This window comes from Saccopteryx bilineata, chromosome 10, assembly GCF_036850765.1.
Source record: "Saccopteryx bilineata isolate mSacBil1 chromosome 10, mSacBil1_pri_phased_curated, whole genome shotgun sequence".
Classification (NCBI taxonomy): Eukaryota; Metazoa; Chordata; class Mammalia; order Chiroptera; family Emballonuridae; genus Saccopteryx; species Saccopteryx bilineata.
In genome coordinates, this window is record NC_089499.1 from 56,682,732 (window position 1) to 56,708,513 (window position 25,782).

At 50.5% G+C, this 25,782-nt stretch overlaps 3 protein-coding genes across 4 annotated transcripts in view; 2 read left to right on the forward strand and 1 right to left on the reverse strand.

The window, feature by feature from the left end:
- The window catches only part of STAB1 (stabilin 1), a 27,675-nt gene extending 25,203 nt beyond the window's left edge, over nt 1-2,472 (forward strand). For both annotated transcript variants that reach the window (XM_066245936.1, XM_066245937.1), the window contains exons 59-69: nt 77-270; nt 362-506; nt 584-717; nt 807-972; nt 1,064-1,173; nt 1,258-1,377; nt 1,458-1,607; nt 1,683-1,787; nt 1,868-2,014; nt 2,086-2,202; nt 2,281-2,472. In XM_066245936.1, the coding sequence (XP_066102033.1) occupies nt 77-270; nt 362-506; nt 584-717; nt 807-972; nt 1,064-1,173; nt 1,258-1,377; nt 1,458-1,607; nt 1,683-1,787; nt 1,868-2,014; nt 2,086-2,202; nt 2,281-2,337 (1,445 nt within the window). In that variant the 3' untranslated portion in view covers nt 2,338-2,472. The remainder of the gene's footprint in view (nt 1-76; nt 271-361; nt 507-583; nt 718-806; nt 973-1,063; nt 1,174-1,257; nt 1,378-1,457; nt 1,608-1,682; nt 1,788-1,867; nt 2,015-2,085; nt 2,203-2,280) is intronic.
- NT5DC2 (5'-nucleotidase domain containing 2) lies at nt 2,356-11,440 on the reverse strand. Its single transcript, XM_066245938.1, has 14 exons — nt 11,134-11,440; nt 7,288-7,472; nt 7,084-7,158; nt 6,784-6,839; nt 6,538-6,631; nt 6,211-6,339; nt 6,042-6,102; nt 5,861-5,963; nt 5,649-5,750; nt 5,373-5,454; nt 3,157-3,243; nt 2,941-3,081; nt 2,791-2,855; nt 2,356-2,708 (listed from the first exon to the last, which is right to left on the reverse strand). Exons 1-14 carry the CDS (start codon nt 11,366-11,368, stop codon nt 2,447-2,449), a joined length of 1,677 nt encoding a protein of 558 aa, XP_066102035.1. The 5' UTR covers nt 11,369-11,440; the 3' UTR covers nt 2,356-2,446.
- A 4,399-nt stretch (nt 11,441-15,839) lies between these two features.
- UQCC5 (ubiquinol-cytochrome c reductase complex assembly factor 5) lies at nt 15,840-19,315 on the forward strand. Its single transcript, XM_066245896.1, has 2 exons — nt 15,840-16,208; nt 19,159-19,315. The coding sequence occupies exons 1-2, from the start codon at nt 16,058-16,060 to the stop codon at nt 19,248-19,250; spliced, it is 243 nt and encodes an 80-aa protein (XP_066101993.1). The 5' UTR covers nt 15,840-16,057; the 3' UTR covers nt 19,251-19,315.
- The last annotated feature ends 6,467 nt before the right edge of the window (nt 19,316-25,782 follow it).

Genomic DNA, 25,782 nt, shown 5'->3' on the forward strand with positions numbered 1-25,782 from the left:
AGGTGGATGGGGACATGAGGTGGAGGCTCCATTCCCCTCCTGCCACCTGGTCCGATCACTCTCTTCTTGCTTCCAGTGGCAGACCTGTGCCAGGACGGGCATGGTGGCTGCAGCGAGCATGCCAACTGCAGCCAGGTAGGCACAGTGGTCACCTGTGCCTGCCTGCCAGACTATGAGGGTGATGGCTGGAGCTGCCGAGCCCGCAACCCCTGTGAAGATGGCCACCGAGGGGGCTGCAGCGAGCATGCTGATTGCCTGAGTACTGGCCCAGTGAGCAGGAGGGGAGGCAGCAGCTGGGTGGGGAGGTCCCAGAGTGGATCCCCAAGTCTCTGAAGGATGCCCACCTGCTCTCCTGCCCCAGAACACACGGCGCTGTGCATGCCATGCCGGCTATGTGGGTGATGGACTGCAGTGTCTGGAGGAGCCCGAGCCACCTGTGGACCGCTGCCTGGGCCAGCCCCCACCATGTCATGTGGATGCTGTGTGTACTGACCTGCACTTCCAGGGTACGCTTTCCTGCCTGCTTCCAGTGCCCATGTCCTACCTCAGTGTCTCAGCTGACCATGCATCCTTCCTTCTACAGAGAAACGGGCTGGTGTCTTCCACCTCCAGGCCACCAGTGGCCCTAATGGTCTGAACTTCTCAGAGGCTGAGGCAGCATGTAGGGGCCAGGGAGCTGTCCTTGCTTCTCTTCCTCAGCTCTCTGCTGCACAGCAGGTGCGTGGGGCTCAGGGGCATGGAGTGAAGCCTGTGGGAGCCCCTTGAGTTGGGCCTTGGGTCTCAAAAATTCCCTCCTGTCCCTACAGCTGGGCTTCCACCTGTGCCTTGTGGGCTGGCTGGCCAACGGTTCGGCTGCCCACCCTGTCGTTTTCCCTGAGGCGGACTGTGGTGCTGGTCAGGTGGGGGTAGTCAGCCTGGGCACCCGGGAGAACCTGTCAGAGCGCTGGGATGCTTACTGCTACCGTATGCAAGGTGCAGCCACCCTCACCATGCCTCACTACTCAGCCCCACCCCCTCCCACCGACCCACCAGCCCCCAATCTGCTGAACCCTGTTCCCCACAGACGTGGTCTGCCGATGCCGCGATGGCTTTGTGGGTGACGGGACTGGCATATGCAATGGGAAGCTGCTTGATGTACTGGCCACCACTGCCAACTTCTCTACCTTCTATGGGGTATGCAGGGGCCCAGGGGGTTTGGGGTAGCTGGGCTCCCTGGGGAGGGATCCTGCTTGCAGCCCTTTCTCCCCACCCTCCTAGATGCTGCTGGACTATGCTAATGCCACTCCTCGAGGTCTCGACTTCCTGGATTTCCTGGATGATGAACGTACCTACAAGACACTCTTTGTCCCTGTCAATGAAGGCTTTGTGGGCAACATGGTAACTAGCAGGGGGTATATGGCCTGCTCTCTCTGGCTGACCCAGGCCAACAGGGTGAGTGGCCTTTGCTTTGCCCACAGACACTGAGTGGCCCAGACCTGGAGCTGCATGCCTCCAATACTACCTTCCTTAGCACCAATGTCAGCCAGGGTACCTTGCTTCCCTCCCACTCAGGCCTCAGCCTCGTCATCAGTGACAGAGGCCCTGACAACAGTTCTTTGGCCCCTGTGGTAAGTCTAGCCACTGTCCCTCCCCACTGACCCTAGTCCTCTCACCCACTGAGCCTGACTCTGGTCTCCCTGCAGGCCCCAAGGGCAGTTGTGGTTAGCCATGTCATAGTGTGGGACATCATGGCCTTCAACGGTATCATCCATGCTCTGGCCAGCCCCCTCCTGGCACCCTCACAGCCTGTGAGTTGATGGGGGGGGGCAGAGCTGCAAGAGGAAAGGAGACAGCCTGGCCAGGTCCTCAACATTCTCCTTGTTTGCAGCGGGCAGTGGTAGCACCTGAAGCCCCACCCGTGGCAGCAGGTGTGGGGGCTACAGTAGCCGCTGTAACGCTGCTGGGCCTGGTGGCTGGAGCTGTCTATGTCCGTGCTCGACACAAGTCCACAGGCTTTGGCTTCTCTGTCTTCCAGGTAGCACTGGGTTGGGATGGGGTTGGTGTCCATGGAGCTTGCTGAAAACCACACCACTCACCTCTTCTTAGGCAGAAGATGATGCTGATGATGACTTCTCTCCATGGCAGGAAGGGACCAGCCCAACCCTGGTCTCTGTGCCCAACCCTGTCTTTGGCAGCCAAGATGCCTTCTGTGAGCCCTTTGATGTGAGTGTGGGGGTGGGAGAATGTGGAAGTGGACCTAGGGCCTGGTCTAGGCCCAGCCACACATAGTCCTCCCTGCAGGACTCACTCTTGGAGGAGGACTTCCCTGACACCCAGAGGATCCTCACAGTAAAGTGACACAGCAGAGGCACGAGCTGGAGAGAGAACACTTTATTGCCCATCTGGACAGAGGCCCAGAGTGGGCGGGCAGGAGGGGCTGGGCCTGTTCTGGACAATAAAGGAGCCCTCAGCGGATGTGGGCCATGTCGCTGAGGAAGGGTGTCTTCATGCAGCCAGTGCACAGCTGGTCCATCCAGAGCGGCGCCTCGTGCTGCAGGGGCGTGCGGCGCGGGTAGAAGGTGAAGTCCACGCGATAGTTGAGCAGACAGCTGAGGGAGGCCATGTACAGGTCGGAGAAGCGCACAAGGCGCCTCGAGAAGTAGGTGGGGTTATGGAAGGTGCGGAAGATGCTCCCAAACTGAGCGTTGAACAGGGCCTTGGTGATACACCTGGGGAGGGACACACAGGGCACTTGAGGGGCCGCACAAGGTGGGGCAGGCCAGGACCCTACCCTGGCCCCACCCTGCTCACCTCAACTCCTGTCGCTCCTTCATCCAGGCAGCCAGCACCTGCCGTGACTCGCCATCCTGGTAGGTCTGGGGGAGACAGGTGTGCACTGCATGTGTGTACCCAGGCGGCAGCCCTAGACCCACCTTGGGGACGTCCTGGCCAGCCCCATACCTGCATGCGCTCCAGCAGCCCCGTGAGCGCCTGTTGCCAAGTCAGCGAGTGCATGTACTGCTCCGTGTTGATGATGCGGATCTCCCGCTCCAGCTCAGGGATGATGGCTCCAGTGCGCCAGCCATGCCTCAGCATGAGATCCTGGGGGGTGAGGGACAAAGCTCAACACCAGCTGGGGGCTCCCTCCCTGCCCCGTGGCCCAGTGTTGCCCCTCACCGCCAGGTCACTGTAGAGGTGGTCTCCGAAGTAGAGCACACGGGGGCCACGCCATTCTGTCAGACGCAGGAAGTCAAACAGGTTTCCCTGGGGAGAGGTGGGGAGGGGGACACGCTGAGCCCAGTGTGCCCAATGGGTTCCCATGTTGCTCTCCCAAATCCCCAGGGGCAGTGAAGCCTTTTCAGCTGGACTGGTGGGTTGACCTTTCCCGTGGCCTCACTGTCCCTTCTGGGCTCCGGCCCTTGCCACTGCCACTCACATAAGGAATAGAGCCTGCCTGCTGCAGGAAGGTCTCCTGTATACCTGGCATGGTGCCCTGTGCCTCCACAGCCTCCCCTCCCTGTGGTCTCACACCCACCCCAGGCTAGGGACTGAGTCCACGCTCTGTGGGAAACAAATTGCAGCAGCGACCCCATGGCCCTGAAGTCCTCCCTGCCTCCCCAGTCTGAGCCCAGAGGGACCCAGCTGACCAATGGCAGACCTGTGAGGCCATCTGCCCCCTTTGCACCAAGGCTGGAGAAAAGATGAAAACACGCAGCTAGGCTCAAACACAACAGAGGAAGCTCCCAGCAGAGCACAACAGTGGGAGTGGGAGGGGCCAGAACAGGAAGCTCCACAGCCCCTGGGGGGGGAGGGGCAGGAGCCAGCAAAAAGGAGTTAGAGCACTCTGTGCACAGAGGCCCAGGGCCCGAGTGGCTGTGAAAGACTTCATCATTGAAACGATCTCAAGTGGAGAGGTGAGGTTCAGGGAACCCTGCAGAAGAGAAAGGTAAGATGGGCAGAGTGGATGTGTCCTGAATGAACCAAGAGAAAGGATCTTGAGGTGCAGGTGCCGAGTCAGAAAGGATGGTGCCTGAGGTTCCAGCCAACAGGAGACAGAGGGAGGGAGAAGGGGAGAGAGAAAAAGAGGACGAAACAGGATCCAACACACAAACTTCAAAACGTCAGATGTAAGGAAAAATCTGAAAGCTGCCAAAGAAAAGGTCACATTCCGACAAAGGTGCATGACCCTCCTCAGGCTCTGCCAAGATGCTAAGACAAAGGAGAGTGTGGCCCTCATAGCTGAGATGAGTCTGCACCAGAGAGGGCCATGAAGACTTGGGGGGCAGCGCTGCCTGCAGGCCAGGCCTCTGCACTGGGTACCTCAAGACTGCTGCCTGGCCTGACCAGGCGGTGGCACAGTGGATAGAGCGTTGGACTGGGATGCAGAGGACCCAGGTTCGAGACCCCGAGGTCGCCAGCTTGACTGCAGGCTCATCTGGTTTGAGCAAAGCTCACCAGCTTGGACTCAAGGTCGCTGGCTTGAGCAATGGGTCACTCAGTCTGCTGTAGCCCCATGGTTAAGGCATATATGAGAAAGCAATCAATGAACAGCTAAGATGTCGCAATGCGCAACGAAAAACTAATGATTGATGCTTCTCATCTCTTCATTGTCTGTCTGTCTGTCCCTGTCTATCCCTCTCTCTCTGTCTCTGTTAAAAAAAAAAAAAAAAAAAAAAGACTGCTGCCTGTGGCTGTGCCCCCGGCCCAATAGCTGGCCTCCTCCCTCCCCCAGTTTCTAGATCCCCTCCCCCCAAGAAGCCCTGCTTTACCAGCTCAGCCAGGATTTCCGCATTCCACCCAGGGCCAAATGCCTAATGACCTCCAGCTCAGCCACCCCTGCAGCTCCCCCACTCCACCTCCCACCCCCCCGCTCCTTATCTTCTTAGCCAGCCAGGAAAGGAGGTCTCCTCAGAGGCCTACAAGCTGCGCCACCTGTCCCACCAGCCCAGCTCATGGACCCCAACCGGGCTTATCGATTGCAAGAGTGCTCAGCCCTAAATAATAACAGTGCCATTTATTGGGCATTTGGTAAATGCCTACCCAGTCTAAGGCTTTGACACAATTGAGGTTGAGTATCGTATCTCTTTACACATGAGGAAAGGAAGTCACAGAGAGGCCAACTAATTCAGTGAGACTCTCTCTGCCAACCAGGAGTGGAGTTAGAATTCAAATGAAGGCAACTTGACCCATAGGCCAAGCTCTCTCTGCACTGCCTGGTTCTGTGTGTCCTGAGAGCCCTTCCCTGGTGCCTCAGAAACAGGCCCATGGCACAACGGGACAGACCCATAGCAGATGGATAGTGGCTGGTCAGGGTCCAGGAGGCAATGCCACCACCTTTGGTTAGCCCTGTGTGCCCCCCACCCAGGTGCTGCTCCCACCAAGATGGCCCTCACCTGCCGATAGATCTTGCCCTTTTCCAGGCGGGTGATACGGTCCCACTGGAGCGAGCCCTTCTCATCTAGTTTCCTGAAAGGCCTAGGGTGCAGGTTCGACGGCTTGATTCATGGTCTCTGGCAAGACCATGAACTGGGTTCCCTCCCACTCTGCAAAGGCCCACCTGCTCATGTGGCCACATGTCAGCAAGGGGGTGTCCCCACCCCAAGCATGCAGGGCTGTGAACAAAGGCTAGTCCCCACTTCCTGGCCCTATCACCCTGGCCAGGCCCATACTTGCGGGGGTCAGTGAAGAAGCTGGGCTTATCCGCCTGGACGATGACCACATCAAAGAGCTGGCGCCAGTCGCCGCCCACCATGTGCCGCATTCCCTTGTCCCTGGACAGAAATGGGGCAGAGGTAGGACAGATGGTCTGAGGAGGCTTGGGCCACTATGCCCCTACCTGGCTCCCACCTGCTCCCTCCTCCCACAGTGGGGTGGGGCTCACACGAAACTGAAGGGACTGTTGGTAATGAGGAACAGCTGCTTCCCATGGTCCACCAGGCGGCTCAGGACAGCGAACGTCTCATCCCCTCTTAGGATGTACTTCTCTAACAAGGGAGATGCATCTGTGAGAGCTAGCCCTGCCCCCTGCCCCGGCAGGCACTGCAGCTCCTGTCTACCCTTACCCATGTCCCGCTCGATCCACTGGTACATGAGCCCCTTCACATGCACATCTCGAATGGCATCCTGGGGGCAGTGGAGACAGTGAGAGTGCAGTGGGGACCAAGAGGGACTGCCCTGTTGTGGCAAGACTTCCCCATGCCCTGCCATGCTGAATAAGCCCAGCATCCTCACCGTTACATCCTTGTAGAGGTGTGCTTGGTCAAACTCCAGGCCATGGCCCAGGAAGTAATCCACCACACAGGACAGCAGTGCCATCTCCGGCAGGGAGAAGATGTCCATGAACTGCTTAATGGAGGGACCCTGGGGAGGGGGCCACCATTTCAGCACCCCCTCCAGCCCCACAACCTCCAGCTCTGGAGGCCAAGGCCTCTGAATCTCCCTTGGGACACTAGTAGAAGGGTACAGTCCCTGGGTCAGAGGTGTGGGCACAGCCTCTCAGTGAGCCAACAGCCACGGTGAGATCACTGAGTAGAGTGCCCTGGGCAGCAACATGAGTACCTTGCCGTAGAAGCCGCTCATCTGGTACAATGGGATGTGCTGGGTTCCCCCGTATAGGTCAATCACTTCTTCATCTGACACAGGCTGCAGGCCCCTGGGTGGGTGCCAGAATCATCAGCCCAAAGCGGTCCTGAACCCAGGCTGAAGCACAGCATGTGAGACAGTGGGGGGAGGGGAGAGGCAGGACAGACTGTGTGGACATGGAGCAGTGGACTACAGTGGGGTCAGGGCAGAATCAACACTGACCTATAGGCTGTCCCCAGTTGCACATAATGATAGGCATCAATCTTCATCAGAAGGCTCTGGGGGCACCAATGCAGTGGATTGGGCAGTGAGAAAGGAGTTTGCCATCGGCCATGAGCCAGCCTCTTCTACTCCCCATGCTGAAGCCCCAATTGGATGGTACTGAAGAGATTATGTACATGCCAAGAAGCTACAGCTATGAAGCCAAGGGGTTAGGTGAGATCCCTTCACAGGGGATGGGGAATCAAGAAAGTGGCTGATACACCAGTAAGAAGGGGCCGGGGGAGTCAGTGGTCTACTTACCTTCTGAATGTCATAGTGGAGGCCACGGATGGCAAAGCTGGGGTTGTAGTCATACTTCCGAATGTCCTCTGGGTACTGTTGGGGGAACGTGAACCAGGCCTGAGTCAGTGGCACCGCCAAATCTGCTGGCTGGGCAGCTCCCTTGGGAAATTAATTCAGCCACCTGTTCTTGAGGGCCTGGGAACCCTGCCTGGCCAGCCTCACCTTGTAGTGCTCAATCAGGATGTCGCGGGCAGCACTGAAGATCTCTGGGTGCAGTGCGTCTGCATACTGGGCCAGCGTGTAGTCATAGTCAAAGCCATAGACCTCGACATCACGCAGGCTGATCTCATTGTTGGCATAGATGGCTGCTGGGTTCAGGAGACTGCAGACCTCTGGGGGCAGGAGATCTAAAGGAAAGAAATGCAGGTGAAGATGATACTGATCATGGCAGGAGCAAATGGTTACTGAGAACTTTCCAAGTGCTCAGCCTGGGAGCCTCACAAAACACGCCAGCATGGTACTCTTAGCCCAATGCTGCAAATGGTCAAACTGCAGAGGCTAAGAGAAGTCCCTTGCCCAGGATCACGTGGTTGGGGTAACACAGAGCTGGCACTGGTTAGAGCTACCTCTGGGGGGTCCTGGATTATCTGCAGCCCACCAGGTGCACCAAGGCTGTGCATCTTCCAGGCTCTCATAAGCCCTTCTGGACATATGGCTAAGTGCAGACCCCTTTCTACCTCACCCAAAGCTGGGATTGGGACTTAGGAACATTATCAGAGTGGGTGGTTTTGGGTAGGTCCTCTGCCACTCATGCTCCCAGCTCTGAGCACCTGCTAGCCTTCAGAACAAGGCCTAATAAGATGTCTTAATCTTAAACTGCTTGCCAGCTCACATAATGACATTTGCTGCCTCTAGCCAGGGAACATTGCTAATTACGACAGGCAGGACGTGTGATGTCGGGTTCTGGGCCATTACCCAGGCTGTTCCATCTATGGATGCAGTCATAACCCCTCCAAGCCCCTGCCTGCTTCAGGGGTGCTGAGCGGGACACAGTGCAGAGCGGGCTCATCTGTATAATAGGGGAGGTAAATGGGAAAAGGGCATAGGTTTTGAAGTCAGAGAGACCAGACCAAGCTCTCTTTCTCTTGGATGTACTTTTAGGAAAGTCACCTCACCTTTTGGGTCTGTTTCCTTTTCTCCAAAGGGGGATTAACAATCACACCAACCTACAAAATTACTAGGAGGTTCATACGGAATGTGTCCGTGCAGCATTCCACTTTGAACCTTTGGCAAATGTAGGATTAGGTGGGCAATGCACCTCTGGAGCCCGTCACTTCCGTGTCTGGATTTCCCCCTATAACTCAGGGAACAGAGGTTGCAAGGAAAGAGGGGAGCAGGCAGGACAAGGTGCACAGGACACTGTCTTGCAGGGGCTCCTTTCCTAAGACCTCAAGCTTGTGGCTGAGGCCCAAACCTCTAGGGAATTTGTTTCTGCCACAATCAGTTCTGTCCTCAAAGCAGAAGCCAGAGCATGCCTGGCAGCTAGCTGCCTGTGCTCAGAGGCACACACTTGCTGATGAGCTCTCAGAAAATGCAGACTCTACCCCTACCTTTTCCTTTGGAGCCAGCTGCAGGGTGTGGGTGGGGGAACAGGTGTGGCTGGTTCCTCTGTAGCTCCAGGCCAACCTAGGCCTGGCACAGAGCAGCTGCTTCAAAGATGATTCCTGGCCAGACAAAACACTCCTCACTTGGATGCACATGATACACAGCGGACTTCAGCCTTGTAGGGAGCCGCTTCTGAGGTGAACCCTCATCTGGTGTTAATAGTACGCTGGGCCTTGCCCTCACAGTCCTGAGTTCTTGGGTACCAACTGTGACTCTTGGTACAATGGAGTGGGAGGAATCTACTTGGCAGTGCAGCCCCCTGTGGGCAGAATTCTGGCCAAGACCAGGCTTTCGCCTCTGCCCTCGAGGATGTTCCCAGGGATGGACAATTCTCCTAGGAACAAAGCAGGATGGGGAAGCAGTCCACAGGGCCTGGCCTACTGACCCAACTTCTAGATTGAAAAAAACACACAAAAAACCATAGCTCTGGGGCAACAAGGTCCCACTCCCATTCATAGGGCTATTGTGGTGCATAGGGCAGAGGTGAGCAGGATGTGCTCTTTACTCACTCTGGCCTTCCAAGTTCACTGGTCTCACTGCCCAGCCTCTACCCTTCTTTCTCCTCCTCAGCCCTAGCTTCCAAAGCTACAGGTTCCAAGGTCAATCCCTATAGTTGACAGTGGGGTTGAGATTTGAATTTGGCCACCCCACCCACCTTAATCACTCTGCTCCTCAGCTACTAAAGCAGGAGGCAGGGGGGTGGGGGTGGGGTGGGGTGGCCTTGGGCCTGGTTCCCTGGCAAAGTTTTCCCAAAAGGCATTAGTTGAAGGTATACCCCAATGCCCAGAATTTCCCCCAGAAAACCTAGTCAGAAGTGGAGTTAGGTTGGCTGGAATTAGAAGGGGCCCAGAAGGCTAGCTCATCCTGTCACTCACCCTGGCATTTTGGAAATGACCTTGCCCTTTCACATCAAGAGGAACTTGGGTGTCTCCGTGAAGATCTGAAGATCCGTGTGGGCCCTGAGAGACAAAGCCCAACAGACCTTCCTAGGTCCCTCCCCCAAGACCTATGAGGTAGGCTTCTCAAGCTGCTCTACAGGGGGGTCTTAACCAGGTACAGAGCACAAACATTTTCTTAAATAGCATCCTAATAGAGGTCCACTGGCTTCAAAACCATCATTCATTCCTCGGGGGTCTTTACCATTCTGCCTTTAGCCTCTCAAGAAGTGATCCAGTCCACCCCCTACTCCCAGGTTTCCACACAGTTAGCTGGAATTTTCCAGACAGGGCCACTTCGTCTTATCAGACAATGAAAGCCCTGTCACCCCTAGGGACTCCTCCGGAAGCTCCCCTGCCCCTTCTCGGCCTAGGTCTGAGCCATTACCACAATCCTGTGAAAAAATCCCAGGACTGTGTTTTACACCCTGACAGCGGTTTTCAACCCTCTTCATCTCATGGCACAATAAACTAATTACTACAATTCTGCGGCACACCAAAAAACATATTTTTGCCAATCTGACAAAAAAAAAAACAAAAACAGGTATAATTTTGATTCATTCATACTGGATAGCTATTGTGTTGGCTGTTTTTATTTGACAATCCAAGGGAAAAAAGGTCAATGTCCCTACCTAAATACTCAAGCACTGCATGTTTTAAAAATTCTTGAGGCACACGGGCTGAAAATCGCTGCCTTAAGACACTGAGGGTCTGAGAGGGTGAGGCCTGCTGAGTACCATTCAGCTGGACAGTGATAAGGCCAAGACCCAAACCATATCTGTCTGCTGCAGAGGAAGGGTCCCAGGGGTATCCTGAACAAATATCATGGCTCTCAACTCTGGCCTCACCAGCTGGCCCTTGAGAATAGGGTTCAGGCCTCCTCAATCCATTGCAGACGAAGAGAGACTACACGAGGCTTAGTGAGTGCCCGGTCAAGGAAGCAGCAACCCTTTTAGACCGAAGTAACTTGGTCTCGGTTCTCCTTCCCCTCCAGGTCCGAGAGCTCCTGATCTCCAGAGAGTAATCTAGAGGTGTCTGAAAGTCTTGTAGGCGTTCGCCGAGGTCGGCCAGTCCCTAGGAACCTGTTCCGACCAGCGCCGCCAGCTGGCTTTGTCCCTGGTACTCCCGCCCCCAACTAAGGGCCCCTAGGAGAACAAGGGGCTGGGGGCGTTTCCGCCGCGGCCTCCCGGCGGGCGGAACCCCGAGCTTCTGCAGACGGAGCCAGAGAACAAACCTCCCGCTCGCTAGCTCTGGGCGTCAGGTCATCCCCAGAAGCCTCTCCCGAAGAGCCACCCGGCCTTCGGAGCTCCAGCGAGCCGCACTGGGGCTCTTCCCCCGCAGAGCGGCACCCCGACGGCTGGGGGGCGGTGCTCCGGCGCTACATCCATCTGTCTGCCGCTGGGGCGCACTTCTGTAGCCGCGCGGGACACCACCCCAGCCGGCTCCCGTTCCACTCGGGCTCACCCACCGTGCACCAGTCTTCGCATGTCCTGGTAACGAGCCCACAGGTGAGAACTGAGCTCGGCGCCGCCGCCGCCGGGTACCGGGGCTGGCGCAGAGCGCGGAGCGCCGGGGCAGTGGGAGCTGGGACCCGGGGGGCCACAGCCGGGGCAGGAGGGCGAGGACGAGGCGGCTCGCGGCCCACCGTAGCCTGGGCATGGCAGCCAGCGCCTGGCAGCCGCCCGCAACCCCGCACCCGCCATCCCCACCGCCCGCAGAACCCTCGGCCCGTCGGCCCGTCCACCGCCCTCCGACTGCGCGCCCGCCACCGTGGCCGCGTGCCCCTCTCTGCGGCTAGCCAATGGGCGCGGCGCACAGAGACCGGCCAGCCAATGGGCACGCCCCTGGGCCTGGGGGGGGCGGGAGGTCCCGGGACGGGGTGGGCCGGGTTCTTAGCCCCCTCCTCCGAGTCTTTGGCGCCACGGGGTCACTGGCGACTTCTCCTGTTCCCCCTCCCGGGAGGTCGGCCTAAGAACGGCCGTCCCTGCGAGGCTCCGGACGGCCAGGGTGCGGCGGGGTCCAAGTCGTCCTCTTTCTTCCCTTCGCACCGGGATCCTCCCCGCCCCTTCCTCCACCTCTAGTCTTCAGACCTTAGCTCTTCCGCCCCTCCCCCAGTTCCGCTGTGGGGGTCGATTCTTCGCCTCCAGCCCCTGACCAGCTTTGCTCGAAGACCAGAAGACGGTCTATTGCACTCTGTTAGCGAATAAAGAGCGCTTACCACGCGCTCCCTGGTGCCGTCCCCACGCACGGTGAGAGCAGCAGCACAGCGGGCACTGAAAACAACCCCTTTTCTCCCGCCCTGTACCTCATCCAGGTGACGCTTTTTAACTCGCAGCAGGACGACTGGGCCTTGCACTCTAGGGCCTTGGGCCAGGAATCACTGCGGTTATGAGGTTCTAACCAGCAGATGGCTGCACCGACTTGCCCCACTCCTGGCTTCATCTCGCAGGCCCTGTCTTGAGATCCCTTGGTCTCTTCTGGCAAAGTCGTTAGACTTTCCAACGAAATTACTCTTCCCTGTTTGGAATCACTCACTACCCTTGTGTCTTCTTCTATTCAGGTCTGTTTTTTCTTTCTTTTTATTTATTTATTTTTTATAAATGTCTTTATTTTTATAATGCCTGTAAACATTATATTTTGGGGTGGAGGATATTATTATGTGGCAAGTTTTCAGGGGATTTCAAAGGAATTGGACAGGAATCAATTTCTTTTTTTTTTTTTTACAGATACAGAGAGAGAGTTAGCGAGAGGGATGGACAGGGACAGACAGACAGGAACAGAGAGATGAGAAGCATCAATCATTAGCTTTTCGTTGCAACACCTTGGTTGTTCATTGATTGCCTTCTCATATGTGCCTTGACCGTGGGCCTTCAGCAGACCGAGTAACCCCTTGCTTGAGCGAGAGACCTTGGGTCCAAGCCGGCGAGCTTTTGCTCAAACCAGATGAGCCCACACTCAAGCTGGCGACCTCGGGGTCTCGAACCTGGGTACTCTGCGTCCCAGTCCAAAGCTCTATCCACTGCGCCACCACCTGGTCAGGCTATTCAGATCTGTTTTCTAAGTCGTCAGGTGTATCAGTTCGTGCACTGGACCCTAAGGAAGCCTACCCAATCCGGATGGGCCCTGTTAGTGGAGAGCTGGCCATCTAGACACTTTCCTAAGGGTGTGTGGTACATTTGGATATCTACTGTGGTTGGCTGAAGACCTACAGATATACCAGTCCCTGGGCCAGGTGCTGATGCAGGACGGAGGCCCAGGGTAGGTCTGTGGGTGGGTGGGTGGTTGTTGCTCACTTGAGGGCTCAGTGAGACAGGTGGGCAGTGAGGAACTGGCCACATGTTAACCCCATCTGGTCAGGAGATGGGCACTCAGTGATATCTGGCCCCTAGAGTCACTAAGAGAGATGGGAGTGAGCACTAAATGGTGGGTGTATGTGAGTGGTTGGATGGGTTGGCTTCAGAAGGCAGGTTATCCAGGCAGCACCTCCACATGACTGCTCAGTTGCAGACTCTAAGACCCTCTCCAGGGTCCCTGGTCTCTCTCTTTTCTAGCCTGTTTTTGTAGATTTTGTGTCTACATCACCAGACTCTTATTGACTCTTTAGTTTTAATTTGGATTTCTTAGATTATCCCATTGTTTCCCTTCTCAAAGCACAATTCAGCAAGAATGAGGGATCTCAAGTCACACCTCTGTTGTTGTTTTTTTTTCTTTTTTTTTTGTATTTTTCCGAAGTTGGAAACGGGGGTGGGGGGGGTGGGGGCAGTCAGACAAACTCCCGCATGCACCCGACTGGGATCCACCCGGCATGCCCACCAGGGGGCGATGCTCTGCCCATCTTGGGGTGTCGTTCTGCTGCAACCAGAGCCATTCTAGCGCTTGAGGCAGAGGCCACAGAGCCATCCCTAGCGCCCTGGCAAACTTTGCTCCAATGGAGCCTTGGCTGCGGGAGGGGAAGAAAGAGACAGAGAGGAAGGAGAGGGGGAGGGGTGGAGAAGCAGATGGGCGCTTCTCCTGTGTGCCCTGGCCAGGAATCGAACCTGGGACTCCTGCACGCCAGGCCGACGCTCTACCACTGAGCCAACCGGCCAGGGCCCACACCTCTGCTTTTACGTGGCTTAATCTCAACTTCTTAGTTCTCCATGTAGAAAAGGAGGTGATGAAAATAGAGGCAAGATTCAGTAGGCTAAGGAATATTTATAAAGAGCTAGGGCTGAATAAGCCATTATTATATTATAACTAATGTTAATTAATCAGTTATTATACTCCAGGCAGAGGTGGATTAAGGTCAGTCGAGGCCTCAGGTGTAGAAGAAAATATTGGGCCCCTTAAAAAGGAGGGAAAATAAAAATACATGTTAACCATATTTTTATTTGTTTGTTTTTTTTGTATTTTTCTGAAGCTGGAAACGGGGAGAGACAGTCAGACAGACTCCCGCATGCCCCCAACCGGGATCCACCCGGCACGCCCACCAGGGGGCGACGCTCTGCTGTGATCAGAGCTGCTCTAGTGCCTGGGGCAGAGGCCAAGGAGCCATCCCCAGCGCCCGGGCCATCTTTGCTCCAATGGAGCCTTGGCTGCGGGAGGGGAAGAGAGAGACAGAGAGGAAGGAGAGGGGGAGGGGTGGAGGAGCAAATGGGCGCCTCTCCTGTGTGCCCTGGCCGGGAATCGAACCCGGGACTTCTGCACGCCAGGCCGACTCTCTACCACTGAGCCAACCGGCCAGGGCCAACCATATTTTTAAATAAAAAATATTATGTACTATTAATGTTAAAATTGCACATATGAAACCAAACTTGTTGTCATTAGAAAAAGTGTGAAGTTGGGGTTCTGGGGAGCCCTTCCGAAGTTGGGGCCTAGGGTGTGTGCCTGCAGTTAAATCTGCCTCTAACTCCAGGCATTGTGTTACATTCTTTATTTGTATTATCTCTCTAAATCCTAGCAGCATCAGAGGAAGGTTCCCATTTTGTGTAGTGAACTGAGGCACAGACTCTCTAAGGCAGGGGTCCCCAAACTTTTTACACAGGGGGCCAGTTCACGTCCCTCAGACCGTTGGAGGGCCAGACTATAAAAAAAAACCATGAACAAATCCCTATGCATACTGCACACATCTTATTTTAAAGTAAAAAACCAAAACGGGAACAAATACAATATTTAAAATAAAGAACAAGTAAATTTAAATCAACAAACTGACCAGTATTTCAATGGGAACTATACTCCTCTCACTGACCACCAATGAAAGAGGTGCCCCTTCCGGAAGTGCGGAGGGGCCAGATAAATGGCCTCAGGGGGCCGCATGCGGTCTGTGGGCCGTACTTTGGGGATCCCTGCTCTAAGCGAATACTGTATGTGTAGAGGAGGGATGTGGTTTGACAAAGCCTATGATTTTTTTTTTAACTTTAAAATTTTTATTTCAATATGCTCATTCTGGACAATTTCTTAAAAAGTAGTTTTATATAAAATTTTTAAAATTAATTTGAGAGCTAGGGAGGGAGGGTGGGTGGGAGAGACACAGACATGGATTTGTTGTTCCACTTATTTTATCTATTCATTTGATTCTTTTGTCCCGGATGGGGGATGGAACCCTGCAACCTTGGCATGTCCCAGGATAGTCTAACTGTAACCAACTGATCTACCTTGCCAGGGCTTAAGCTCATGCTCACGAACCATTCTGCACTTGTGATTATTGTGCATGAGATGATGTATAAAAAGCACCTACAAGTCCCTGAATAACATAAGTCCCCCACTCAGGGTAGCTTTTAATAATTTTAGGGTTGTTTGTCTTAAGATGTGTACCTAGACTTTTGTTGTGATAAAGTTCAACTTTTAACAATGCATGCAGATCAAATTCTAACTTTTATAAAGCTAGTCACCGATCACGACCCCGAAATAAATGCAAGTCGTTGCGAAAATGCAATATATATTACGATGCAGTGCACGTTTAGTCCATCAGAAAGGGTCCTCACTTTTAACAGGAGTTAAAGAAAAAAGATGGCGGTAGTAGAGAAGAGGGTACAGCCGCCACCTCCCAACCATAGTTCCATAGGGGAGGCCCTGGACCCTGCGTAGCTGAGGCCACGTGAAGGCTCCGCCCCCTTGCGCCTCCCTGCCTCCAGAGCTGAGACGCCTGCGCAATTTCTCTCCAGCGGGCTCTGCCTCACGGAGCACGCGCACTCTGATGCAGTCTATGGTGAACCCTGCGCCCGACCGGGCTCTGATTGGTGGAGCCGCTCTGGCCTGGGCTTTGAAGATCTCCCCTCCTGGCAGCACGAGCGCCGGACTCGGCAAGGACGGGCAGGACGTTCTTGGCTCTAGCAGGAGCCTCAGTCCAGGCGTTGAGGCAGTTCTCATTGCTTCTGGTTCCGCCGTACCCCTCTACACGACCTCGGTCGGGCATGTTTTCCAGGGCCCAGGTGAGGCGGGTTCTGCAGCGGGTGCCCGGAAAGCAGCGATTCGGCGTCTACAGGTTTCTGCCCTTCTTTTTTGTCCTGGGAGGAACGATGGAGTGGATCATGATTAAAGTGCGCGTGGGCCAGGAGACCTTCTGTAAGTGGGGGTACAGCAGCCTCCGGTTCACTTCAGGAAGGCAGGAGGCGGCACAGGACCTATTTTCCTAGGGGATGGTCATTTTTAGGTCGCAGACCGCTAATTGCCCTGAGTGCTGAACTGCTTTTATCTGTCAAGAGGGCAAGTGCGGTTCCGCAGCTGGGCCCTCGAGACTGGCCCCGGCTCTCCCGTAACCGGGGCAACAAAAGGCACTTTGGCGTCCAACCTTGAGACTGTGTGTGTGTGTGTGTCACGTGTGATTGCACTCAAGACACCCTCCTCTCGCTGTGTGTGTGTGTGTGTGTGTGTGTGTGTGTGTGTCACGTGATTCCACTCAGGACACCCTCTTCAAGCCTGCCGGTGACATTATTATTTGGGCCTAACAGACTTGCTCACCACACGGTAGAAGGGAGTGGGATCCTGAGGATTCATGGAAACTGCTGTTAACTGGCCAGTCCTCTTTCTAGACTCTTCAAACCCCGGAGGGAGCTGGTCTGCCTGGCCTTAGCTAATTACCACTGTCTTTACAGGCAGAGTCACCGTCACCAGGGCTCAGCACTGAACAGAATGCCTCACATTGCTTTGCTGAGCACTAGCTCTGAACAGGCTAGTTTTCTGGGAAGACTTTGCCAACCCCTAGATCCGCTCTGTTTTGTCTCTCCAGAAATATTGTTATCACTTGTGAATTGCCAACCCTCATTTAGAAAAACTTGTTACCTTAGTGCTTTCTAAAGATATTTAGTCCTTTCGTTCATCCATTCATCAATATTTAATGAGCACTGATGAGAGGATATAATGAACATAGCAGAGGGCCCCCCACCCTAGAAGAGCTCTAACAGGTGAGATGGATCATACAGACAGTTACCATTAGTATGATTAGTGTTCTGAGGAGAAGGGGGGGGCATGCAAGTCTTGGGTGAGGCACTTCCAACTGGACTAGATGGTGCAGGGAAGACTTCCAGGAGGAGTTACCATGTCAGGTAGGCCCTGAAGATTGAGTAGGTGTCAGTCAGATGACAGGAACATTTGTTTGAGGAGTTGAAAGTGCCTCATGCCAGTGGTAAGAGCAGACATGGTGGCCTTGGTGTGAAAGTATGCTGTTTGAGGAACTGAAGCTGGTGAGCAGAGTGGGGGATGAGGTGGTTAGAAAGGTGCCTGGGCAGGGCCAAAAAGGGACTGAGAAAGCAAGGATATGTCCCAAAGGACTGAAGGGTTTTAAGTGGCAGTGGATTAATACCTGGAGAATGGCTTCTTGTGGAGAGGAGACTGGCAGAACACCTAGGCTGTGTGTTCATTCAAGTTGAGGTGGTGGCTTGGTCTAGGGTGGGGACAGAAGGGATGCCAAGAAGTAGGTGGAGTTGAAAGACACCCAAGACCTAGTCCTGACAGGGCTTGGTGATTGAAAGGACTCAGGAAACCAGGAGCATTTGTTACCACAGAGGACAGGAGATTCAGAAAGTTTATTATGTGAGTGGGAGGTAAGTCCCCTTACCCCCACCTGGAGAGACTGGAAGACATGCAAATCTGGTCAGGAAAGATGGTGGAAAGAAGCTGGAAATACCTTGGTTCTTGAAAAGGTGAGGCCAGAAAGTTTTGAAAAGAGAGAGCAGAAGGAGAAGAAGAGACAGAAGTCATGTTTGCAGAGTGAGAGGGGAGAGAATGCAGAGTGCTGAAGAAGCCAGTTTTGCAGAGAGAAAGAAGGTGTGCAGATGGGGGACCAGAGCTGAGGGATTTTGGGAGCCCTACTGAGATGGGTGGGGCCTTTGATTCTAGGAGGAACCACAGGAGATTCTGGTTGTGGAACTGGAGTATGCGTCAGGGCTTTGTGAGCCCCGAATGCCCTGTGTGTTTCCTCTTCGGCCGGTGGGAGACTTGAATAAAGGAATGGCCCACAAAAAAAAAGAGAAAAGGTGAGAGAGGATGGGCTCAGAGCAGGGCAGTGGGAGTAGCCCTTGGAAGTCAGATGGAAATGTTCTTTCCGGATGATTTTTCTCTGGGAGAGAGTTCATGGCCATTTGGCGGTAGCTGAAAAAGGGTCAGGATCATGGCTGAGAAAATAAGATTGTCAGGCATCACAGTGGACCCAGTCAAATGCATTAGTTGGCTCCACAGTGCAAAGCAAGCAGAGAGGAAATTTCAGCTGATTTGGGCAGGAATTGAGGAGAGGGGCTGAGAAGGGTACTCAGGGGCTAGGGGCCTGGGGAGGAAGTTGGTAAAGGTCCAAGGACAGAAGGGCTAGAAAAGTAGTAAAGGTTGTGGTCAGAGCATAATGAATTTCTTCAGAGGAAGACTGCCAATGGGTGGCAGAGGTTGTGTGGAGAAGGTGAAGGCGGCTAGAGATTTATCCCCATGGGGGGTGGTGTTGTTTGGGACCATGGCACAGGACTGGGCAAAGAAGCCTGAGCTAGGTGCTGTTTTTAGTGATAGAAAGGGAGTGATTGAGAGCAGGTGCCAGTGCAGAGAAGATGGTGGCAAATGGCATAAGCCCCAAAGAAAGAGGGCGATGAATCAGTAGTCTGGAAAAGTAGCAGCTGAGAACAAGGAAACTTCACCTCAGCTCCCCACCGAGTTCTCAGATGTGGGAGAGGGAACAGCTGAAAGCCATGGGTCAGGAAGTGCCTTTGAGGGGCCAAGTTTCAGTTAAGGATGGTTTTAGAAGTTGTGAGGGACAAGGAAGTGAGGGGAAGTCTTCAAATCTTAAAGTACTGCTAAGATGTATGCTAGGACATGATCTTATCTTCGAAGACACCAACTCTTACCCTATTAAAAGTCCAGAACTCCGTTAACATAGCCTTATTTAACTCGTTTTAAATTATTTTGGCATTGAATTAAACAATGTTGAGATTCAGATATAGTGACCAACTGCGACTACTGATTAAATTACCCAGATCTGAGTATTTTTAATTCCTCAGTTTCTTAAAAATCTAAGTAAAATTTTTGTTCAATACAGATGATGTCTACCGTAGAAAAGCTTCAGAAAGACAGTATCAGAGAAGGCTGGAGGGTGCCTCAGAGACCGAGCTTCAGCAGTCAATGAAGTGAATATGAAATTTTGCTATTTCAACTTCTTAAAAATGTACATTCATTAAAAAATACATTTATTTTCATGTCGGGGGGAACACTTTGTGAAGTGTGTGATTGTCTGACCACTGTGCTGTACACCCGAAACTAATACAAAATAATACTGAATGTAAACTGTGATTAAAACAACAAAAAAAAACGCATCGCTAACATCCCAGCGAATCCTTCCTTCCTTGTGCACGTATCATCCGTCGATGGTGTTCACCTGGCTCTAAGGTCTGCGTTGAAGATTTTGAACAAGCTTGGAAAACTGCATCCCATGTCTTCTACTTGTGACATTTGTGCAGTCATTTATCTGTACTACAGCAATTTGTCCTTTACATTCTAGGGAAGAAATAAATTTGAAACAAAAAAAATATATAGTTCTTACATGTCTAGTACATTCTAGGCCAGTGGTCGGCAAACTCATTAGTCAGCAGAGCCAAATATCAACAGCACAATGATTGAAATTTTTGAGAGCCCAATTTTTTAAATTTAAACTCTATAGGTAGGTACATTCCTTATCGAGGTAGCGCCCGCATGTGGTATTTTGTGGAAGAGCCACACTCAATGGGCCAAAGAGTCGCATGTGGCTTGTGAGCCACAGTTTGCCGACCAGGGTTCTAGGCAATTTAATCAAGAATTTGCATTGTCTAGTTGCCAGCAAATGGCATTTTTGAACTTTGGCAAGTGTGTCTGATACAAAGACATATCCGAGTCAGGTCAATTTGACTCTACTGAAATAAAAGGTGAAATATTAGCAATAAAGAGGCAGGTCTACATTTATAATTTCCTTAGGTATTCCTTAGTTTTTGATTGTTTTTGATCATCTATTAAACTCAACAACTGGTATTTTATTGCAATTCAATTCAGTATATAGAAAGCTCCAAATAACGGGCAGTCTACTTCAGAAAAAGAAAATCAGATATCATTTTAATGGTTGAATATAATAATTCTTACAAAAATAAAAATGAGCCTGACCGGGCGGTGGCCCAATGGATAGAGCATCGGACTGGGATGCGGAAGACCCAGGTTCAAGACCCCGAGGTCGCCAGCTTGAGCGTGGGCTCACCTGGTTCGAACAAAGATTCACCAGCTTGGACCCAAGGTCGCTGGCTCAAGCAAGGGGTTGCTCGGTCTGCTGAAGGCCCATGGTCAAGGCACATATGGGAGGGCAATCGATGAACAACTAAGGTGTTGCAATGCGCAACGAAAAACTGATGATTGATGCTTCTCATCTCTCCGTTCCTGTCTGTCCTTGTCTATCCTTCACTCTGACTTTCTGTCTCTGTAAAAAAAAAAAATAAAAAAAAAAAATAATAAAAATGAGTATAATATGTAATAGCCAACATCCTACCTAGAATAACTAGTAAAGTACCTATTGGGTTAATAATGTTCTTCAAGGAGTAGTGAATATTTTGTGATAATAAAAAAATATGTAGAAAGTTTTTCTTCTTGATTGTACTAATGGTAGATTCTTTTCCCAGTAGGCAAAGATTTTTTAAAAACAGCTTTATTGAGGTGTAATTCCTATATCACAAAAAATCAATCACTCAATTCCAGTTCAGTTTTAGGATACCCCTGTCATCCCAAAAAGTTCCTTTGTGTCCACTGCAATTACTTACTGCCCAGATTGCTTGGTTCCAGCAGCAAGCTATGACGGAGACTTCTGTCGCCTTTATATGGTTTTCTCATTTTTAGGTTTTCCCAGTTAAATCTGACTGATCCACTACTTGTCCAAACTAAGATGGCAATATCAGGTTAGCACAGTTGCAGGTTTTTCTAGTTCATTTCCCTTCACTTTTAGTTGATAAAATTGTCCTGTCCCCCAAATTGATACCGTCTTCTCTGGCAGTAAAGCTGTGTTTTTGTTTTTTTTGTGTGTGGCAGAAACAGAGAGAGGGACAGATGGGGAGAGAGACGAGAAACATCAGTTTTTTGTTGCAACTCCTTAATTGTTCATTGATTGATTTCTCATATGTACCTTGACCAGCAGACCAGGTGACCCCTTGCTCAAGCCAGCAACCTTGTGCTCAAACTGGTGAGCCTTGCTCAAACCAGATGAGCCCATGCTCAAGCTGGTGACCTAGGGTCTTGAATCTGGGTCCTCCGTGTCCTAGTCCAATGCTTTATCCACTGCACCACTGCCTGGTCAAGCTAAAGCTGTTTTTTTTGTTTGTTTGTTTGTTTTTTTACAGAGACAGTGAGTCAGAGAGAGGGATAGACAGGGACAGACAGGAACGGAGAGAGAATGAGAAGCATCAATCATTAGTTTTTCATTGCGCATTGCAACACCTTAGTTGTTCATTGATTGTTTTCTCATATGTGCCTTGACTGCGGGCCTTCAGCAGACCGAGTAACCCCTTGCTGGAGCCAGTGACCTTGGATTCAAGCTGGTGGGCTTTTGCTCAAACCAGATGAGCCTGCGCTCAAGCTGGTGACCTCGGGGTCTTGAACCTGGGTCTTCCGCATCCCAGTCTGACGCTCTATCTACTGCGCCACCGCCTGGCCAGGCCTTTTTTTTCCTTTCTTTTTCTTTTTTTTTTTTTTTTTTAAATAAAGCTGGGTTTTTTGAGACTAGTCTCACACACTGGTAAAGCCACCTAATGCTTTTGCCACTGAGCAGGGTGGAAGGCTGAGGGGCTGAATGAAAGTGGCCCCAGGCAAAAAGGCCACAGACTGTTTTTAACCAAAGTTTGAGCAGGTTTTCAAGAATAAAATCTCAATTTGTAAAATAAATACAAATAAAAATGCACTTTCCAGATCTCTTGCTCTTAAAGTATTTTTTTTTTAATTTTAATAATTTTATTTTTTTAATGGGGTGACATCAATAAATCAGGATACATATATTCAAAGATAACATGTCCAGGTTATCTTGTTCAATTATGTTGCATACCCATCACCCAAAGTCAGATTGTCCTGTCACCTTCTATCTAGTTTTCTTTGTGCCCCCCCCCCCCATTAAAGTATTTTAATAGTTTTCCTATCTCTGCATGAATACTTCCCAGGTCATTGTGGGACAGCATGTGTGGGAAAATTATTTTTTCCTAAAACGTCACTGAATCTACTTCATAAACTATTTCCTAAACAATTCGAGGATCAATCAGGATACTTTTTCAGTGTAGCCTGAATTGGTAGTGAAATCCTTTTTTTAGGCAAGCGATTATAAACTTTTTGAAGAATTCAGATTTAATCATGGACGTAAAAGTAAGGTTTAAGTAGGCCCAACTGGGGAGCTCAGTTGATTAGAACACCGTCCTGATACGCCAAGGTTGTAGGTTTGATCCCTGGTCAGGGCTCACACAACAATCAACCGATAAATGCGTAAATAAGTGGAACAACAAATCAATGTTCTCTCTAAAATTAAAAAACAAAATATGAACAAGAAAATCATTGTAACCAGTATAATTATGCAGATAACATATCTGCCAGCTGCCACTAGGAACATTTTGCTGGGGTGATGAGAATTCTTGATGGACAACATTGCTCATATCAAGTGCTCCTTGTGAATTGTTAAAACTCCTTCCCTTGCTTGGTTCCGTTAACATTCAAGGGCTGGAATTCCTTGAGGACTCTGGCACGAAGGCTAAGTGGCTGCAGTGGGGACAGGTTTCACACCCCTCTGATAAAGACATTACTTTTAAACCATTGCTAAATAAAAGGTCAAAACGCTGCTCTTTCCCTAAGAAACAAACTTGACAGCGTAAAGCAGGGGTCCCCAAACTTTTTACACAGGGGGCCAGTTCACTGTCCCTCAGACCGTTGGAGGGCCGCCACATACAGTGCTCCTCTCACCACCAATGAAAGAGGTGCCCCTTCCGGAAGTGTAGTGTGGGGGGGCGGATAAATGGCCTCAGGGGGCCGCAGTTCGGGGATGCCTGGACTTCTGCTAAGTTAGAGGCTCAGTCTGTTAGAGATTTTGCAATGTGACCCAGAAAAAGTTTGGGTCAACTGGTGGAAAAAGCAAAGGGATCTTTCCACACTTGGATAACCTACAGCCTACATCTTTTCAAACAAGAAAATAGCTACAAATAATAAGACTAGTTTCAAAATAGTTTCTATCTTCCATGAATAAAAAGCAAATGACCTCTGTCAAACACATCTCTTCTTAAAATTTAGGGATTTCCCCCTCCAATGTTAGCCCATTTGTTACAACCAACTCAGTATAAATAAAAAGCCACCGATTATTCATATTTCATTAAAGCACTACCTACAGCAAGCTCAGAGTCATTGCCCAGAGATGCAGTGAGTGTGAAGACCAGTGATGACCAGCAGCCAGGGAGAGGAAGGTGGTTTTCATGTGCATTTGCATCACCTCAAGAATTGCTGGTTGCCCTGGCTGGAGAGCTCAGTTGGTTAAGAGCATTGTCTTGAAGCACAGAGGTTGCTGGTTTGATCCCTGGCCAGGGCACATACCGGAACAGATTGATGCTCCTCCTCCTTTCTCTCTCTCTCAAATCAATAAATATTAAAAAAAAAAATGACGGTCAACCGAACCTCACAGGCATTTTGCTTAGACTGCTGCATAATAAATTAGGTAATATTTGATACATATAGAGAATATGTAACATACACTCTTTTACAAAGAAGAGTTGTAAATGCTAATAAAACCATCAGTTAATATCTGTCTGCTGTGAGTTTTTTCCCTGGCTCACCTTCCTGCTTCCATCCTAGAGAGAATCACTAACCTAAAATTTGTGTTAACCTTCCCTTGAATTTTCTTCTTTTTAAATATATGTATGCTGGGCCTGTGGTGGTGGTGCAGTGGATAGAGTGCCAACCTGGAACACTTTTTGAGGTTGCTGTTTCAAAACTCCAGGCTTGCCTGGTCAAGGCATATATGAGAAGCAACTACTATGAGCTGATGCTTCCCACTCCTCCCCACCCCCTCTAAAATCAGTAAATCTTTAAAAAATGCAAAATATATACATATTAGTGTTGATTTATTGAAGGACAACAAACCTTTCACGATGTTGGGCAATTTCTGACTTCAAGGCAATGAGGCTAGCAAACCAATTATTGTATTAAATAGAAGATACTTTTCATAACACATTAGTTTGGATACTACAGAGTAAGAACTAATCTTTGTTAACCAACTTGCAAGTTTTTTAACTTTGCCTCAGAAAACTCCCCTAAGCAATATGACTGGACCCTATCAGACACTAGAACTATTTAAGGGAACTTGAATAATTTAAAGGGCACTGCTCTTATATGCTGATTATAGAAATGCAGTGCCCCCTAGTGTCAACTACAAGGCAAAAAATTTAATAAATTTAAAAAGCCCCATAAACTCATTCTGTCACGACAAAAGCCGAATTAGCTTTTTTACTTCAGATCTACCTCCACTGTAGTGTTGGGGCCTTGGAGCCTCACCTTATCATCTGAACTGATAGGGAAAGTACCTAATTTAAGCACATAGTAACTTTGTTCATCTAGCAGTCCTATTTTGGAAGTTTTGTCTAAATTTCTGATCTTAATCTCTGTGTAACTTAATCACAATAGTCTCTTTAAATTGGACTTTTCTAACAGAGTAATCTCTCTTTGAAAAAACAATGCAATTAGGTAGGGGGAAGATGGTAGAGGGTATGGGGGGATAAGTTGTGATGGACAAAGACTTCACTTGAGGGGGTGAATACACAATACAGTATACAGAGTTGTAGTAGAATTGGGCACCTGAAACCAGTATAATTTCATTAACCAGTGTCACCTCAATAAATTCAATTAAAAAATAACAATTGGAATGTGGTGTTTTCCAAAGCAATTTCTCTCCTAGTAGAACATTATCCATTTTTAGTCTTCACACGTGTGGAATTCCTTGCCATTTTTATGTGCAATCCAATAAATACATTTATTTTGGGGATAGAAATAGTCTATTTGTTTAGCTCTGAACTTGCATTCAGCTGACCTAGCACACTTCCAAACCATAAATGAACAGAGTAATACTTAGCAGTATTTGCTCAATAGTGTTTAGCTGGAATGTTTATACATCAATGATCATTCAGAATATACTCATGAGCATAGATGGTAGTACAACCCTCAACTCTTAGGAGAACAGAACCACAGTATTTGCAAAGTGATATTAGAGAAAAAGAGTTGGTTGATTTTACCAACACTTTGTATTAAAAATGTGGTCATGTTTTAACAGCTTATAAGTATGATAAGCAGATATATGGGCCATTTGTCTCTTTGGCCACAGATAGCTGACTATTTGAAACAAGTTACACAGCTTTATGATCTAGGACATGCTTTCCTTACCTTCTGCTATCAGTAACTCCTCAATTTGAACTTCAACCTGCATTTCTGCTCATGCTGAGGACATATTAGGAATTCCTTGACTGCCAGCCTGAGAGGTTTGGTGTGGGGCATGTCAGGTTGCACTGTGATTACATTCAGTTTCTGTGTTAATGCAGCCTGAGCCCTGAACCAGTGTCTGGACACTGACTTTTACCTCCACCTGAGGAACTCTCTTCTCTTAATTAGCAGCCATATCCCTGTCAGCATAAAATTAAAGCTT